Source organism: Etheostoma cragini, chromosome 21 (assembly GCF_013103735.1).
Source record: "Etheostoma cragini isolate CJK2018 chromosome 21, CSU_Ecrag_1.0, whole genome shotgun sequence".
In the NCBI taxonomy this organism is placed as follows: Eukaryota; Metazoa; Chordata; class Actinopteri; order Perciformes; family Percidae; genus Etheostoma; species Etheostoma cragini.
The window spans coordinates 14638123-14656087 of NC_048427.1; the positions used below are offsets into that span (position 1 = coordinate 14638123).

Genomic DNA, 17965 nt, shown 5'->3' on the forward strand with positions numbered 1-17965 from the left:
TCTGCCGCACCGTGGATTGCTAAGCACATTAGCTCAGACTTGCAGAGTGTATCGTTGGGGCAGTTCAAAGAGTTAGATTAAAAGCGTACCGAGACCACCTCAAGCAGGTCTTGGTTCCCTTGTTTGGTCCGCCAAACTCTAGTGCGATTGAACCAAACTAAACGAGGCAGGTGTGAAAGTGCCCTTAGTCGTGCAACAGAAAGCTCAGATTAAACAGAAAGTCTAGCTAGCTGTCTGGATTTACCCTGCAGTGATCTGAGGAGTAGTTAAGTAGGCCTACTCATAAAATTGACAAAAATTACAACACAAAGAAAGCTAAGGCAACGGATATCCAGCCCAAAGAGTGACACCCGGCGGAATTTCCGGCGGCAACGGAACAATCCCGGAGGGGGAATGTTATGGATATAGAATAGACATTGTCAAAAACCTTGCATGTTTAAATAGGAACCCAAAAGCAGTGTTTTTGCTGACCTCTCTGGTTGAACAATTCAAGCCTGTTTCACCTCTCACCACAGCCAGTGTCAGTGATAGGTGTGGTTGGGTGTGGTCATTTGTTGCACCTGTAACCACACCCAACAAAAGGTAAAAAGTGAAACCATTGGAGGTCAGCAAAGCCAAGATTTTCAGCTGGGTTAAGTTTTCTCACTGTGCTAAAGAAGGAATCTCTTTTGCCTGTGATGGTGGAGGAAGAGGTGGAGGGCAGCTTGGGGCTCTGATTCCAGGCTTTTTTGGAGGAGGCTTTTTAAGGCCGGCCGATTGAGCTCGGGGCGGGGGTGTCGGCTGGGTCCTTGTGTCCACAGCGGCCTGGGCAGATGGATTGGCTGGAGGGGGGGCCTGGAGCTTGGGACGTTGTGGGGGTCGGGGTTTAGAGAACTGAACTGTCAACTGCTCGTTATCTTGGCCAGCTTTGGTCAGGTTGAAAGATCTTTTTGCTGTAGCATGAGAAAAGGAAGACAGTGGGATTTATAAGGAAGGCGCCTTGAGAGCGATCAGAGTAAAAAAAGGGTGATGCAAGATGGTCATCTACAATACATGTTATCTGTGAAACTGAGGTTGAACTGAAGATGCGCCCTTAAAAAGACAAAAGATGTTTTTAAAAAGCAGAATTTAAACATTCACTGCTGTCCACTGTCTGGTACTCATGCAATAGATGTTCAGTATTTAATCATTGCATTATTAGGTGCTTGTAGTTAAAGTTGGACTACGGAGAATTTGACCAACTAAATGCCATTATTCATCTCTTCAAAAACAACAACATTGAATTCCTAAGTGATTAAAGACACCCTCACTTAATTACTAATATTAATTAGATACTCAGGGCTTTTATTGTTTTAACTAAAACTATTGCTGTGTAACTGGACATAGTTTGTTGACACTACGACTACGTCTGCACATTTTAGGATTGCATTATTTTAGTGTGATTGTCCCTGTAATTGTCACACATGTGGACAAAGGTGCAGCTGTTTGTGGGGGTTACATAATTTCACGTTAAACTAATTTTGAAGGACTTAAGGTGATGAAACAATATGCAAATATTAGATGCAGCCTTTTTGACATGAACCTCAAAATACCTCCATAACAAAAACACAATTAAATTAATTCAAATTAACTGGATCTTGGATTGCAAGTTTCAGGTGCTGATCAGTGTTCAGACAACCGCTATGCTGTTTTCCAGTTAAAGGAAGGAAGTCTAACATTTGTCTGGCTGGCTACTGCTAAAGAGTGCTGCTTTTAAATTCACTATTTAAACTATTTTGAAAATCAATCCTGGAAGAAAATTATACTCAAATTTGAAGAAATTGATGTTTTGTAGTTAGACAGAAGAGTTATAAGAGAAAGTATTTCAGCATGCACCAGTAAGTGAAGCACATACAAATGTGAGAAATGATGCATTACACTAGTGGTTTATATTTTGGTCAGTGGTGTGAGACTTCCTTTTTCCTGTGTACTTACTGGTTGCTACAACAAGAGCAGTATTTTTTTTCTCTCTGTCAGTTAGACCTAACTAGCCCACACTTTGAGTTAGTGAGAGGAAAGTGACAGAGGTAAACAATCTGCACAGGACGTTACACAATGGAAAGACACTTAACTATGAGACACGCTTGTGCCCTCAGCCCACAATAAACTGATGAATGAAGGGGCTGCTGCTTCTCCAGGAAAATATGTGTTGGGTCATCTAACCTATTTGACACTTTATATAGTAATTCCCAACCTGTGGAAAGTTGAACTGTCTTCTGTGGCTCTGAAAGGAGCTTTCTATAATCTTAGAAAATAACTGATTATGTCATAGTGATGTCATCAGGGCTGTATCAGTTTGACCTTTAACTTTTAACAGAAAGCCTGTGATGTGAGTTTGAGGTGTTGAATTAAGACACTGTTGATTTGCATTATGGTAAATGTAAGATCCAGTGATTTTGGAGCTTGACCAACACCAGCATCTAAAAGTTTTGACATGTCAGCTTTTTTTTATTTTTTTATTTGGACCATTCTTTTACAAATATGTCTCTTGTTAGTAACGGAAGATAATGCTAAAACACAAGATTGCCTTGTGTGACTGAACAAGTCAACAAGGAAGGTTTGGACAGTCATTGGGCACATTGGACTTACGTTTATACGGTGAAGTGAGCTTCACAAAAGCTCTAGGAGAGTCAGGAGGTGCCTCCAAAATTGGCTCCAGCGGGCCTTGATCCGAGCCCTGCTTCTGGGTGGGACTCCTGAGCTGACCTGGGGTTGGTGCAGATCCCGTTGCTTTAGGCAGGGATGTTGAGCTACAGGCAGCGGAAGAGTTGGAGACCATGGCGGGGCTGGGGCCGAGGGAGGATGAGCTGCTGGATGTTGTACTTTGATTTGTAGGTGCTGCTGTATCAGCTACCGGGCTGGCCCATGTGGAGGAGCCACTGCGACTCACAGAGCCAGATTTCACCACAAAGAAGCCACCACTGTCCTGAGAGGCTGTGCTGATGGGAAGAAACACCCAAATGTTCACGAATGGAGCTCTAACTATTTGAAAGCATTACCTTTTGCTGCCATTTGGAGCCACTAGTGTGTAACAAAGAGCAGCTTGTCATAATGTTACCTGGATGTGTTATGACTGTGCTGTCATCACAATGATTATTTCATGCGGCACTGTTGGTAATACCTGTTTGTCTTTGAGAGAGGAAGGTGATGAGAGGAGCATGAGGAGGCTGTGGATGAAGAGGAGGAGACTGTTCTGCTCACTTTCTCCTTTTCTGAGATCAGAGACTGGGCAACTGGCAGCGACACATCCGGGACCTCTGGATGGTCTGGGATCTCAAAGGATACAGCTAAACCAAAACAAAACAAAGTCAAGTGAATAAGTGCTACAGCAAAGAGACAACATTTATATTTAAAGAATAATTAGATTATTTGTTTCGTTTTGGTCATCTTTCTCATTGGTAATTATATCATAATTGTACTCAGTTATGTTATCCCCAAGATCTGACATCACTAAACAAGAAGTCCAAACAATCAAGAAATGGGAGCAGTCAAACGACCAGGCAAGTTCTAAACAAACCCACATGTAAGCTAAATGTATTTGGAAAAGTAAAATTACAATCCAAGCTGCCTGTTGTAAACATTTATCAGAGTTTACAGACAGACTTTGTGGTTCAACTTTGTCTTACTGTATGTGCAGTAGTAGGTAGTGTTTATTATGCAATGAGTGCGATGACTTTCAGTTTCACCTCCCAGTAGTAGTAATTGTTCAGATTTGGCAGTTTTCAGAGAGGGGGCTTGTGTCCTTTTTTTATTTACTTATTTATTTTATTGTATATTGTAGTAACTTTTCACAACACAATGAGGCAACATTTACATTAATATTATGTATGTATCTTTTTTTTAAAGAATATTTTTTGGGGCATTCTTAGGCCTTTATTTGACAGGACAGCTAAGACATGAAAGGTGAGAGAGAGGGGGAATGACATGCAGCAAAGGGTTGCAGGTTGGAATTGAAGCTGCTGCTGCTGCAGCGCAGACCGAGCCTCTGTACATGGTGCGCACGCACCATGTACAGATGTATTATTTCTATTCTCTATTCTATTCTCTTCTATTTCTATTTGTGCTTACATGATACCTACTCCAAAATAAACCTGGGTTTATATAAGGTAGCATGAAATAATTACCATGAACCGAGGCCCTCTTTAAGGTTAATCCGGCCCTTGTGTTTTCAAATTGTTGGAACATCTAACTTAAAAAAAAAAAAAGCCCAAACTACAAAACTAAAATTCAAGTTGTAATAAACAATCAACCCCACCATCTGCAGGAGGAACGACTGGGGTCGGATGCGCTGCCATAAGGGTGGCTGTGAAGGTCAGGGGCCTCGATGGACCAGACCCGGGCGGCAGAGGCTGGATCTGCGAACGTGAAATGTCACCTCTCTGTGGGGGAAGGAGCCAGAACTTGTGCGGAAAGTGGAGCGCTACAAGTTAGATCTGGTGTGGCTTACCTCTACACACAGTCTTGGTTCTTGAACCATACTCCTGGATAGGGGTTGGACTCTGTTTTACTCCGGAGTTGCGCAGAGTGTGAGGTGCTGGGCGGGTGTGGGGATACTCACAAGCCCCCGGCTGAGCGCCGCTACGTTGGAGTTTACCCCGGTGGACGATACAGTAATTTCCCTACATCTGCAGGTGGTGGGGAAGAAATTCGGACTGTTGTTTGTGCATATGCACCAAACAAGAGTTTGTAGATCAGGGAGGAACGGCCTCCCTGATCTAAACCAGAGTGGTTGTCTGTTGTTGGATGTCTGTGCTAGTCATGGACTGTCTATAACAAACACCATGTTCAAGCATAGAGATGCTCATAAGTGTATGTGGTACCAGAGCACCATAGATTTTTTATTGCTGTTTCATCTAATCTGATGCCGATGTTTTGGACACTTGGGTGAAGAGAGCGGTGGAGCTGTCAACTGATTGCCATCTGGTGGTGAGTTCGGTCAGGGGATGGGGAAAGACTCTGGTTTGGTAAGCCCAAACGGGTAGTGCGGGTAAATTGGGAATGTTTGGAGGAGGCCCCTGTCCGACAGAGTCACACCTCCGGGCGGAGCTTTTTGTGTATCCCAGTGAAGGCTGGGTGCATTGAACCTGGGTGGGCAAGTTCATTACTAAAGCTGCGGTGGGGAACTGTGGTCTTAGTGTCTTAGGTGCCTCCAAGGAGCGGTAACCTACAAACACCCTGGTGGACACCGGTGGTCAGGGAAGCCGTCCAAATGAAGGAGTCTTTCCGGGATATGCTATCCCAGGGTGGTCCAGAGGCAGTTGCAAGGTACCAAAGGGCCCAATGAGCTTCAGCCTCTGCCGTAAAAGAGGCACAGCAGCGGGATTGGAAAAGGTTTGGAGAAGGACTTTCCGTTGGCACCAAGGTGCTTCTGGAAAACCATTCACCACCTCAGGAGGGGGAAGCGGGGAACCATCCAAGCTGCGTACAGTAAGGGTGGGATGACCTCAACTGAGGAGGTAATAGGGCGGTGAAAGGAGTATTTTGAGGAACTCCTAAATCCAGCTAATACGCTGGAGGATGAGGGGGGAATGTCGTCAATTTCCCCGGTGGAAGTCACTGAGGTAGTTAAGCAACTCCACAGTGGCAAAGCCCAAGGGATTTACAAGATCCGTCCAGATATGCTGAAGGCTCTGGGTGTGGAGGGGCTGTCTTGGTTGACATGCCTCTTCAACATTGCGTGGTGGTGGTTCCCCTCATCAAAAACGGGGACCAGATATTGTGTGCCAATTACAGGGGAATCACACTTGTCAGTCTCCCAGGTAAAGTCTACTCCAAGGTGCTGGAAAGGAGGGTTCGGCCGATAGTCGAACCTCGGGTTGAAAAGGAACAATGCGTATTCCAACCTGGTCATCAACAATGGATCAGATCACCACTCTCGCAAGAATTCCTGGATGGAGCCTGGGAGTATGCCCAACCGGTCTACATGTGTTTTGTGGATCTGGAGAGGGCGTATGACCCCCCCCCCCCCCCCCCCCGGAGATACTGTGGAAGGTTCTGGGGTAGTAATTTGGTGAGGTAGTTTCCTTTCAGGGCTATCAATTTATCACACTGTTGTGATAAAAAGAAAGCTGAGCCAGAACGCAAAGCTCTCAATCTACCGGTCAGTTTTTCTTCCTACCCTCACCTATGGTCATAAAGGCTGTGTCATGACCAAAAGAACAAGATCCATGGGTACAAGTGGCCCAAATGGGTTTCCCTAGGAGAGTGGCTGGCATCTACCTTAGAGATAGCGTGAGAAGCACAGTCATTCGTGGGGAGCTTGGAGTAGAGTCGCTGCTCCTTCATGTTGAAAGGAGCCAGTTGAGGTGATTTGTGGCTCAGGAAAGGGAAGTTTGGGGTCCCGGATAAGTGGAGGTAGATGGATCGAGGGAATAAACCATAATCACACTTTAAAGGCTAAATACTCACACACATGAAGAGAGCACATCAGTGTTTGTATACCTTCAGGGAAGAGGCTGGAGCTGTACTGAATTAGCGGCTCAATGACCGTCACCACTTGGACTGAAGAAGCTGCCGCCATGTCAAACAGAGCCGCTTCCCTACAAAGGGAAAGAAGTAGATAGAAAAGGCTCAGACTTCAGAATATGGTGACATTAACTTTTTGTCGCTGCTGTTCTGTTTTATGTGACCAGCAGGTCTTGTTGATGAAATATGTCACTGATGCTCATCTCTTCCTATTAGGACACAACGATGATGAAAGAGGAAGAGCAGGAAAGATGGGCTAAACATGTGTGAATAGAGTATGGTAATAGTACATGCAGGGTAAAAACAGAAAGACAAGCAGGTGGACAAACGCACCCTTCAGCTCGTGGCCAGAGCAGGTTGGGACCCAGGACGATGGCAATGTTACTGGGTGTCATTTTGTTTACAGCCTGTTGCTCAGACAGCAGAGACAAGAACTGGACCAGGTACCTGACAGGGAGAAAGAGGGAAAAAACAAGTCCAGTGGGTTAAACAGTGTTACAGCAACAATGACAAATAAATGCTATCAGGTAAGAACTACAAATATCCAAACATGCTTTAGGTTTTATCCCATAGTTAAACCTTTTAGATAAACCAAACAAAAGTCTACCGCCATACTTGCAGCTCTGTGAGGCTGTACTTAAGAACAGTTTTGCTTTGAGCTAAATGCTAATGTCAGTATGCAAACATAGTTACGATGACAATGCTAAAATGCTAATGTTAAGCAGGTTAAGCAATGCAAATGTTTACCACAACTGGCAAAATCCAGGCCTGAAATGTGAAGCCAATGTGGAAGTGCTTTGAACCTGCATTCTTTCTTAGGACCAGCGGGGGGCGACTCCACTGGTTGCAAAAATAAGTCAAATTGTATAGAAGAAGAAAATTACCCTACTTTAAGATTTTTTACCTCTGTAAACATTTTCATAATGAGTTTATGGTATCAATTGTTAGTTTGAATTTTCTGTTACAGTATGACTTTAATTTTGTATTTTTTTTTGTCTCATTTCAAGTAAAATAGACAATAAAGCAGGTTAATGACAAGTCACTATGCTGCAATCAGATTAGAGATTTAGCAATCCATGGCACGGTTTACGTTTAAACAGAGACGATTCAGAAATATACAGTATATGTATGGGATAGATAAGATGTATGTCACAAAACCTATTGATTTAAATAGCTGTGAACTTGTTTTTGGATGTTGTCTGTGTTTTCATCTTTGAACTTTGATTCTTTCACAATGCGTTTTCAATTAATGAAAGCTAATTTAAAAAAAACAAAAACAAAAGTTGGCTGGTACGGCTGCACCTTGCTAACCATACTAGCTAGCTAGCGCTAGCATTAGCTGTAAATTTGGTGTTTAGCTTAAAGGAGAACTATGCATTTTTTTGTCTTAATTTAACGTAACTGAACAGCTTTGGAGTCATTAAAATGGTTATATGACTCTTTATTTGTTGAATGGTGGTCGTCTCGCTTCCTCCTAGCGCCTGTGAGTGGAAAATCCCCTTCTATCTAAATATGGTCACTTCTGGCTTCACAAAACCAAGATGGCGATGGTCAAAATGCCCATTTCAAGGTTTTAAAACCTGTGGTGGTCCACAAACCAATCGGTGACATCACAGTGGTTAAGTCCACATATTTTATACAGTCTAAGCTTTACCGCTTTACCTTCTTAGTGTGGTGTGTTAGCATGCTTAAATTAACTAATTACAGTTGCTGATAAGCTTAATTCTCTGAGAGTCCACGAATGTTGAGATATTTAAGTCTGGATCAAAAGGTTGAACGACCTGCAGAGCGACTTTACTATCCAAAAAAATGCATTTGATTAAGTTGAATATAAGGATGGCCCTTCTTTGTTTCTGAAATGCTGACACCAGCAGTGACAAGCAAATGTATGACATATGCAGAGACATTTGATCATGTGTTGCTGTACACACCTGAGGTTGTTGTAGTTCTTGGGCGGCAGTTTCCTCAGTAGTACTCTGAACTGCTCCAGCTTCTCTGTCAGGTCTTTTTCCCTGTGAAGAAAGAGATCCAACTCAAGAAACAGACTTGAAACCAGAGTAGAATTAAGAAAGACATAGTGTAGCTATTATACACACCCTGCTGCTTTAAACCAGTCATTGTAGAGTTCAAAGGTCATTAGAGGTTCGGGAAGTTCTCGCAGGTAACTCTTCAAAGCTCCTGTCACATATAGAGGTATCATCACAGTTGCATTGAAACAAGCTAAAATAATATGCTAACTTAATTAACGCCCACTTTTTGTGGTGTTAGATATAATAGTAGATATAATATATATTGTCATAATGATATTATGATGTTTTCTCTCACTGTTCTCTCACTGTGATGAAAGCTTTTACAATACTGTTCTAAAAATTCTCTAGCACACAGGCAAATATGCATTTTACATTACTGGAAGCTGCTACAGGGGCTGTATTTAGAGTAAACAGAAGAGGAACTAGGCAGTTAGAATGAATGGCAAAAGTCACGTTGGCGAGGAAGAGTGCTCTCCACAGAAACTCTAACTCCACTAAGAGGAAATCTAAAGAAAAGATGCTTACCAGCTACAGCATGAGGGTCCATGCTGAAATCGCTATGGTCGACCGCTTCTTGATCCAAACAAGACTTCAACCTCTTCACCACTGAGGCAGCGGCCGCCAGACGAAACAGACCCTGAGGGGTGAAGAGGAAGAGAAACAAGACGTGATGGATGGAGAAAAAGTATTTATTACATGTGAGCGCTGAAGATAGGAGCAGGGCTGCAGTCAAGACCAGCCATGCACAGAGAAGTGCTTATCACAAACACTTAACAGCCTGCAAAAGATTAAATTTGCCGCATAGAAAAATATACATGAATGTAAATGGAATATAAAATATCGGCACATCCTGCATATTCCTGAAACAGATATGCTAAGTAGGCCATTTCCTCCACTGATGATATAATAAATGACTCAAGATAACTAAAATAAAGAGGTTGTTGTGTTTATTAAACTCAATCTTCAGCCCGTGGGGACTTGGCTTGTGAAGTAGAAGATCGCAGATTCAAGTCCCCGCACGGACCAAGTAGAGAGAGTGGATTGGTAGCTAGAGAGGTCCCAGAGTGCTTCTGGGCTCCTGGCCATTGGGTTCATGTTCACATGATTGAGTTAGCATGTACTTCAAAACACCAAGGTGTCAGTACAGCTTCACTGAGGTGCTAGCACAGGCCTTTAGTCTGGTTTTCACACAAGAAATAGGGTATATGCCCAGTGCCATACACTTAAATGTGTTACATTCAAGGATCATAAACCTGCTGGTTTCTACAGCTGAAAACAGTTTACAGTACCAAGGAGAAAATAAATTGAGCATCAACAAAAATACACATTTCTAAAGGAAAGAAGTCATCAACATCCAGCAGCTGGGATGATGCTTAGGTGCATAGCTTTGTGAGGAATTAAACTAAAAGCCCTACCTCCTCAGTCATGCCCGTTTTCAACAGCATGTGAATACACTCATGGATGGGTGCTGCGATTTCTCTGTTGCTTCGAGACAGATGAGAGAGAAGAGGCTCCCCGTAGACCTTCTGTTTAGAGAGGTTTTGCAGAGGCTCTGCGGAATCAGATAAGCACAAGAGGAAATAAGAAGACACGTAGAAAAATCGCAGTGACAGTGCAGCAAATAAGCTGTTGCAAACTAACTTCACCTTTTTGACTGTGATTCTCTTTGAGCTCGTTGATGTTTTTGTCCAGGAACTCGTGGGAATGTTTGTGATATTCTGCTTGCAGCTCGAGAAGCTACGGTTGGAGAAACAGGAGTGGTTGTTTTTTTATTTTGATTTGATTTTGATTACACACCTTAGACGAAGAAAGAACATGCAGTGACAACCGCAACTCACACGAATGAAGTAGTTAGCGTAGTCATCTTCCTTAGTTGCAAAGTGATACAGATCTGCAGAGTACTGGTCCTACAGAGACAGAGAAATAAAGAGGTCAAAGGTCGAGGCCAATGTGCTTAATCCACAGAGTTGGTGGAGGTGCACACTGCAGCAGGGGTGGATGCTTGCTGCGGCCCAGGTGGTTGTAAGAGAAAAAACTGGTACCTTGATACTCTCCAACCTCCTCCACGATTCTTCCAGTTCCTCCCTGAGCCCATCCTGCTTTGCCTGGGGACCAGTGCTGGCTTGACTCCTGACTCCCCCCCCCACACACACACACACACACACACACACACACACACACACACATGCACACACACGCACACACACACACAGAAATAAGTTGTCGGTGTATAGACTGTAACATCCGTAGCCTTGACTGAGGCTGTGTAACGCACCTGCTTCTTGCGTTGTTCCAGTCCGTAGTGAGCTTTGCAAACTGCTTCTTGTTCTTGAGAATCTCTGGTAAATCATCCTAGAAGGGGAAAAAAAAAACATTTGAGGAAAAACTCAATTTGAATTGGAACAAGAGCTATTTAATATCATTTTTTTTTCCTCATAGTTTGCTATTTTATTTTCATTCAGCTACAGGTGTAGCTTGTCCTTTCATTTATTATGGCAATAGACAAGGACAAAAATTTACATTTTAATAAGACATTTACAAATGCATATATACACTTATGGATAAATACATAATGAGGATGGACAAAAATAACACAACAACAATACAATGCAAAGCAATACAAAAAAATCTTACAACAAACTACATCAAAGGTCCCATTGCATGCTCATTTTTAGGTTCATACTTGTATTTTGGGTTTTAACTACATGTTTACATGCTTTCATGTTCATGTTCAAAAACACTTCATTTTCCTTATACTGTCTGTCTGAGAATACCTGTATTTCTCCTCGGTCTGAAGCGCTCCGCTCTGCCTGTTTAACCCTCCCTCCCCAAAAGACCAGTCTGCTATGAATGGCTTGCAAGAAAAATTATGGTGCACATTTGCAATGTTAGTTCTCAAGCTGTGTGTGGAGCTATTAGGATTGGGCTTGGTATTTAATGAGCTAGCATGTGACATAGGCAGGGGTGCCACGTCTGACTGGCTTGTGAGTTTCCCATAATATGTCTGCTTTAAACATTTCTCTATTACCTAATCCCTCTGTTTATGTTCTGGCATGTATTTACACACAAGCTGGCTCATATGAAGCACGTCGATCAGAAATATTCTTTCAGTCTCTGTTTAACAGCAGGCAGAACATTCTCACCTCACTGAGCTTGTTGAGTGGCTCCAGAACGTCTTTCTCCACTTTCATTTCAAAGTCTGCCAGCATGCTGGCCAGCATCTTCTCCATGAAACAGCACATCTCCAACACCTTCCTGTCACGCACACACACACACAAGCACACACACAAGCACGCACGCACGCCCGCACACACACACACACACGGTCAACTCTTGTGTATGTTATGGGAAAGATACTGTATGTGTTTAATATCTCTCAAATATGGGGAAAATCTGTAAACACAAAGAGAAAAAAAAACTTCTAACAAAACTACACATTCTGAACCAGAATAGGTCTCCATCGGGACTAAAAAAACAACAATTGAGACATTATCATACAGAGTAATTGACATATAACTCACATAGCTACTTCAATCAGAGCCTAAAAACCTAAATAAAAAAACATGAATACAATTCCAGTTACAAGCTGTAGACTGCGTTTGGGATCATCTTTCTTCTTCACCCAGAAGTGAAAACCACCGTACAAAAGTCATGAGGTTTTCTCGTGACAGCAGTCAACACAGCTATCAGTCAACACCATGGAGGGACGGACGGACAGTGGTCACCTGATGGAGGACTCTGCATCAAAGTCTTTGAGGCTCTCTGCCATGCTGACGGACAGCAGCATGAGGGGGAGCTTTTTCTGTGGACACAGAAGCAGACGTAACACCTTTCAGCAACCAATCGAATGTTAACAGACCTGTCCTCATGTATGCAATAGTTTTGCCAGTTGTACCATTCGTTTTTCAGCGTCCAGGCCTGTCTGACTCTGCATGCAGCCCAGCAGCTTCTTGTGAAGGACCTGAGCCGCCTTCTTGGCCGGTTCCACCCGCTGCTCCACCTTCATTCAGTCAGACAGACACACACCCAGAATACAGTTGTCGGTGGATAAATTGTAACACATGTAGCCCTGATTGAGACACACAGCAACGCTTTGTGCTCTATTAACCTGCAGCAATGTATGTAAATGTGTTAGCATCTGATTTTTCCTGTCCTTATTCTACACAAACTCATGTCTCAAAAAAATGCACGTGGTGGTGATTAATCATATGTGTTTAATATGTGTATGTTTGTAGGTGGTGTTGGGCTCAGTGGCCCTGGTGATCATGACTAAGCAAAAAATGTAATGATAAATGTCTGAAAACAAGTCCAACTGAGTTCAGGTGGGTGTTTCTTCTAAAGTAATCACTTGTTCATAATAAGTAATTCGTAGTTGAATTATGAAGTAAGGATAAAACTGAATTTTCTTTTTTCCTCACCAAAACCAGGTCCTCGTGTAGAAGTTCAGTGGCATCTTGTGACCTGCAGAAGTGTACGTTGTGTTGGTTAATGAATATGCAGGCAAACAACCCTGTTGTCAAAACCAACTTTGATACATGAATATTCTTTTACTTCTAGAAAGAAAGTGAATAAGCATATCTCCCACAATGTCAAATGTGGGAGATTTGTTTAATCTCCATCATAACTGTTAAAAGTCATTTATGAAGCAAAAATGCCAACCTGCACTCGCTCTTATTGTGCTATCAATTAAATATCTTTGGTTTTTGGACTGTTATTGGACAAAATACATTTGAGTATGCCATCTTAGAAATCGCATCATTCACTAATAGATTGTTTCTTAAAGGGACAGTTCACCCCAAAATCAAAAACACGTATTTTCCCTCTTACCTGTAGTGCTATTTATCAGTCTAGATTGTTTTGGTGTGAGTAGCCAAGTGTCGGAGACATCAGCTGTAGAAATGTCTGCCTTCTCTCCACTACAATGGAACTAGAGGGCACTCCGCTTGTGCTGATCCACAAGATAATCCACAGACTTTCTCCACCCGCCGACTGTATAACCTCGTAGAAAGAAGGGTTCTCATATGAGAGGCTCGTGGTCCAACATTTTATAGATAACCAATACTGGTAGCTCAACTGAGCTAGCTAACAGTACAGCGGGGCCGAGGAAGATGGGTGTAATGTTTTCATCTTGCACTGAAGATGATAAGGAGACATTGCTTCTGTGTTTTTTTAAGTGCATTTAACGTTTTGAGCACCACAAGCTGAGTTCCCTCTAGTTCCATTATATTGGAGAGAAGGCAGACATCTCTATGTCAAACATCTCCAACACTGGGCAACTCACACCATCCAATCTAGACTAAAAAGTAGCACTACAGGTATGAGGAAAAATATGATTTTTTGATTTTGGGGTGAATTGTGCCTTTAAGGAGGCACAGACGTTTTAGGAATGAACTGTGTCATCTGAAGCTTTCTCTGATGGTAATTAGAACACTTTGACTCATGATCACATTTAAAATTCATTTAAAATGGAATGCACGAAAGTCAAGACGATCACCTACTCATATAAACTGGGTACGGGACTTAATGAGTTGTATCCATCTTTTAAATATAGGATATCTAAGAGATGGGAAGCAGGAGAAATTTAGGACGATTTGGAACCCATTCAATTCCTACTTCTCTTCTACCAATGCCTGTGGGATCACTCCCACCCTGCCATCACTGTCTTAATTTGCCCCCAGCAGAAAGCCCCCTTATTTAGTTGTGTTATTTTACTTTATTATTTTACTTATCTTCTATATTTGTTACAATTGTTTCGCTCCTCTTGCTTGCTGTGAAAGCAACATCATAATTCCAGGGGGTTTTCTTTTTCTTTTTTTCCCCGAATATCTCAACTGCCACAGAGGATGTGATTGTTGTTCAATATGTAGCTACGTGCTATCTGTCTGCTATGCGTGGTCTACTAAGAAAAATGAAAATATAGTTATATGAAAAAAATTGAATGCACAAAGAAATTAAGTATATTAGCTTTTAAAGAACTTATTAATTTTAATTGAGTTTGAATTCTTTTTTCTTTTGAAGAAAGTATTAATGGTTTGTATGTTTTACGTATTACACCTGAAACACAACTAAATAAATGTGCTGCACTCATGCTGGGGGGAGAGTCTGAGATACAGAAAGTACACCTCTTCTGCTCTGAGTTCTCAACGTGTCTGCCAGCTGACAAGTTAAAAATGTTCAGACCTGACAGACAAATGACATGAAGCCAGCAATCTAAACCTGGAGTGTGTGGGCTGCTGCTGTGGTTTGAGTTCAGTACCAGCTCTGTGCAGAGGAAGGAGCAGTCCTCTGCTGCGACACACAGACGTAAAAAAAGGAGGGAAGGAGATGGACAGAGAGGTGAAACAAGTCTTCTCTCCACATTGAAGAACAACCACTCTTGTGTGTGAACACCAAAAGGAAACCCAACCCAGTTCGCAGAGAGGTCAGATGAGCTTCAAGCACCTCCACGGTGTTGTTTCTTATTTCCTCCAGTGAACGCCTCACATTTCAAAACACAAAGAGGACAATTCCCCAATGTGTTTGAACCACACACGCCAGTTCCTTTTTCTTGCTTTTTCATCTCTCACTCTCATTTCATCTTTTCCTTTTGAGAGTGAAAAAAACGAAATATTCCACACAGTGAAAAATGACATCAGAGAATGTGAGCAGAAGTGTTGTATGCTTAAAGAAAAACGTATATGTCTGTGTCTGTGGAGATATGGATGTCTACACCAAGTGTTGTTCACTGCTGATGTCATGGAGGTTTCTTCCTGACCAAAGTGACATTAAGAATTATTTGTATTGTTACACTCTGGGTTATTAAAAATAACTGCTCTGTTTAAACATAATGTATTCCTGTAGTTACCATACCTGTGAATACTTTAGTGTGTGCATGTGTTTTATTTCCATGCATATGTGTTAATCTCATCAAAGGTCACAGCGTCAGTACAACGGGAGGGAAGTGCTGCTGTGGTAAGTGAAGCCCACGTTGCTCTGCTGCAGATGCACGCAGTGTAGGTTTGTTATTAAGTGTGCCAGAGGTAGCATGGTCACACACAAACACACACACACACACACACCTGCTGCATGCATGTTTGTACCAAGAAAATCAAACAGGGTGTAGATGTCATTCACTCCTACGCACAGATAGAATTAGAAACTGTCTAGATGAGAGGTATTCAACCTGTAAAGCACATGAAAACAAAGTGACACCTACTTGATGGTAAGATTGCTGAAATGTCAATAAAGAAGTTGCAAGAAATAATGTTTATTGCTTCAAAGTTTCGTTTCCTCCCGGAGAGATGCTACAATGCCATTAAAAGCACCAACTGCTTTTTGGTAGACCACAGCCTTCAGAACGTCTAGCCAACATATACCCAGGGGCGTAGCACAAAGTTCTGAGCCATGTAGCAAGGCATTTTCTACGGGCCCCCCCGCAACCACAGCTACACGTTCTAGCATCTTTATGGGCCCTCCTCACATGAGGCCTGGCTTTAGTCCTGAAAGGACATGGGGTTTCCCTCAGAACCCAAACAGCATGCTTCACTTTCAAGAGGAACCAGCAACTGTGTCATTCCAGCTTTACACACTATAACAAAACGAGAACATGAAAACCAATGTAGAATTCAACATTTCCTCATATTACGCTGAAACGAAAGCCTTTCCAGTATGGCAGCAGGTATACCAGGAGCTCCCAAGGGCTTTGTGAAAGTCCTTAAAAGTTCTTGGATATGAGGAAAAATTAAATGAGCTTTAAGAGTTCTTTATATCTGAAACGATCCATTTTAAGATTAACATGTAGAATCCTGAGAAGATGTTGATTCACAGCAGCAGCTTTAAAGTGAAACAATGAGCCAGCAAGCGACAGTTAGGAGAAGAGGGTAAATGATGACAAAGTGTAACTGTTGCAGAACTGGAGAAGAGTGAAGGCAGTCAAACGGTCGGTTTTACAGCAATATCTTTCTAAAGTCTGAAGTATGACTTTCTACTGGTCATTCCAGACCAAGTCACATGTATTACCTCAAAGTCTTCTGCCTTGAACAAGGGTGCATTTAATGGCTTATAAATTCAACTTTTCATTTATAAGACAAAAAAAATAGTTATTTCTTTATTAAAAGGTTACACAGTGATGCTTAAAAATCAAACCATGATTTCAAAATCCTATCCTAAACCAAAGCATGTAACTTTAGGGTTCTTAAAAGCTTGAGCTCCGTGTACATGCGAGATGCCTTCATGTTCATCGCAGAGTTTCAATCCAACATATTCTACAAAACTCTGAAGAGAGATATATTAGATTTAAAACACTTACTTTGCCGCAGAGCCAAACTGCATGAGGATACTCAGGGACTGCCGCAGCATGCTGGCAGCGGAGTCCAACCAGCTTTTCTACCCAACCTTCTCAGTCCAGCTGCGCTACTTCATCCCGGGAAAGAAGGTACACGCAGGTCGCCTCTTTGGTTGTTGTTTTAGTGCGTTTGTGTGTGTGTTTTGGCAGTTTTCGTTCTCCTTTCAGGAGTGTGCTCTAAAGTTACATCGAACACAAGTCAGTGAATGAGGAAGTTGTCATCTGTGAGGGGGAAGAGAGGCTTTCTTTCAGATTTGACCTTCACACTATGATTTTTAACTTAGCCAATACAAACACTCGGCTGCGATGCATTCACAGGGCAAAATAAGTGATTGGTGTTAAACCTGAGATTATAAAAGGTATAATGGCAGAACTTTTTTTTCAGATTTTTAGCCAAAAAAGTACTTTATCCTCCAACTACGTATATAAGAGGGTAAATCTATTTTTCATATTTCTGGATGGAAATAAGACGTTTACAGATTTGCATCGCATCAGAATGATTCCATTTCCTCAGGCTGTGGTTAGTATGCACTTCTGTAACTGCTAACTATAGTTGCTAGAGTTAAACGGATGTAAAAAGGCCAAAAAGAGGAAACTATTAGTGCTGCTGCTGGCAGATAGCATCATGCAGTTGCTGCAGATCTGTCGGCTCCATATCCATGATGGGATTCTCCCGTTCACCAAATCCCTGGGGTGATCTATTGCACGGATACTCAACTTGCTTTGGCCGGAGGCCACCTTTTGCAAAATTACAGGAGGCCAGGGGCCAGTTTGTAATATCTATCGAGTTTGCATACAGCAATTGTCTTTTGGCAAATTAAACAGTGGTTCAGAATTGGTATGAGCTGGCAAAGTAAAGACAAATCCATGTGTCCATTTCTCACTGAATTGTCTTTAACCTTGAATTTGTTTTTAACCTTTCAATGTTTTCTTTTTTCACTTATCTTTGTCAAGTGTCATGGGGCTAGCCCATGCCTTCATGTAAAGCTGGGGTAGCATGTGGTATCATGCTAAGCTAACCTTTCTCTGTCCAGTAAATGGGAATGGTTAATGTGAGCAGTAGCAATGGGTTTGTCATTTTATTTCAGTACTTGTCAAACGACTAAGAATTATGTTTGGATAAAAGCAA

The 17965-nt window shown here is 42.2% G+C and overlaps 1 protein-coding gene across 1 annotated transcript; it reads right to left on the reverse strand.

The window, feature by feature from the left end:
* Window positions 1-188: 188 nt before the first annotated feature.
* On the reverse strand, window positions 189-17136 carry sh3bp1 (SH3-domain binding protein 1). The gene is made up of 18 exons (XM_034859509.1): window positions 16801-17136; window positions 12932-12974; window positions 12409-12513; window positions 12239-12315; window positions 11657-11768; window positions 10789-10865; window positions 10556-10643; window positions 10352-10420; window positions 10160-10250; window positions 9929-10065; window positions 9039-9150; window positions 8580-8661; window positions 8415-8495; window positions 6817-6930; window positions 6460-6557; window positions 3140-3305; window positions 2608-2957; window positions 189-932 (listed from the first exon to the last, which is right to left on the reverse strand). The coding sequence occupies exons 1-18, from the start codon at window positions 16848-16850 to the stop codon at window positions 643-645; spliced, it is 2142 nt and encodes a 713-aa protein (XP_034715400.1). The 5' UTR covers window positions 16851-17136; the 3' UTR covers window positions 189-642.
* Window positions 17137-17965: the final 829 nt, after the last annotated feature.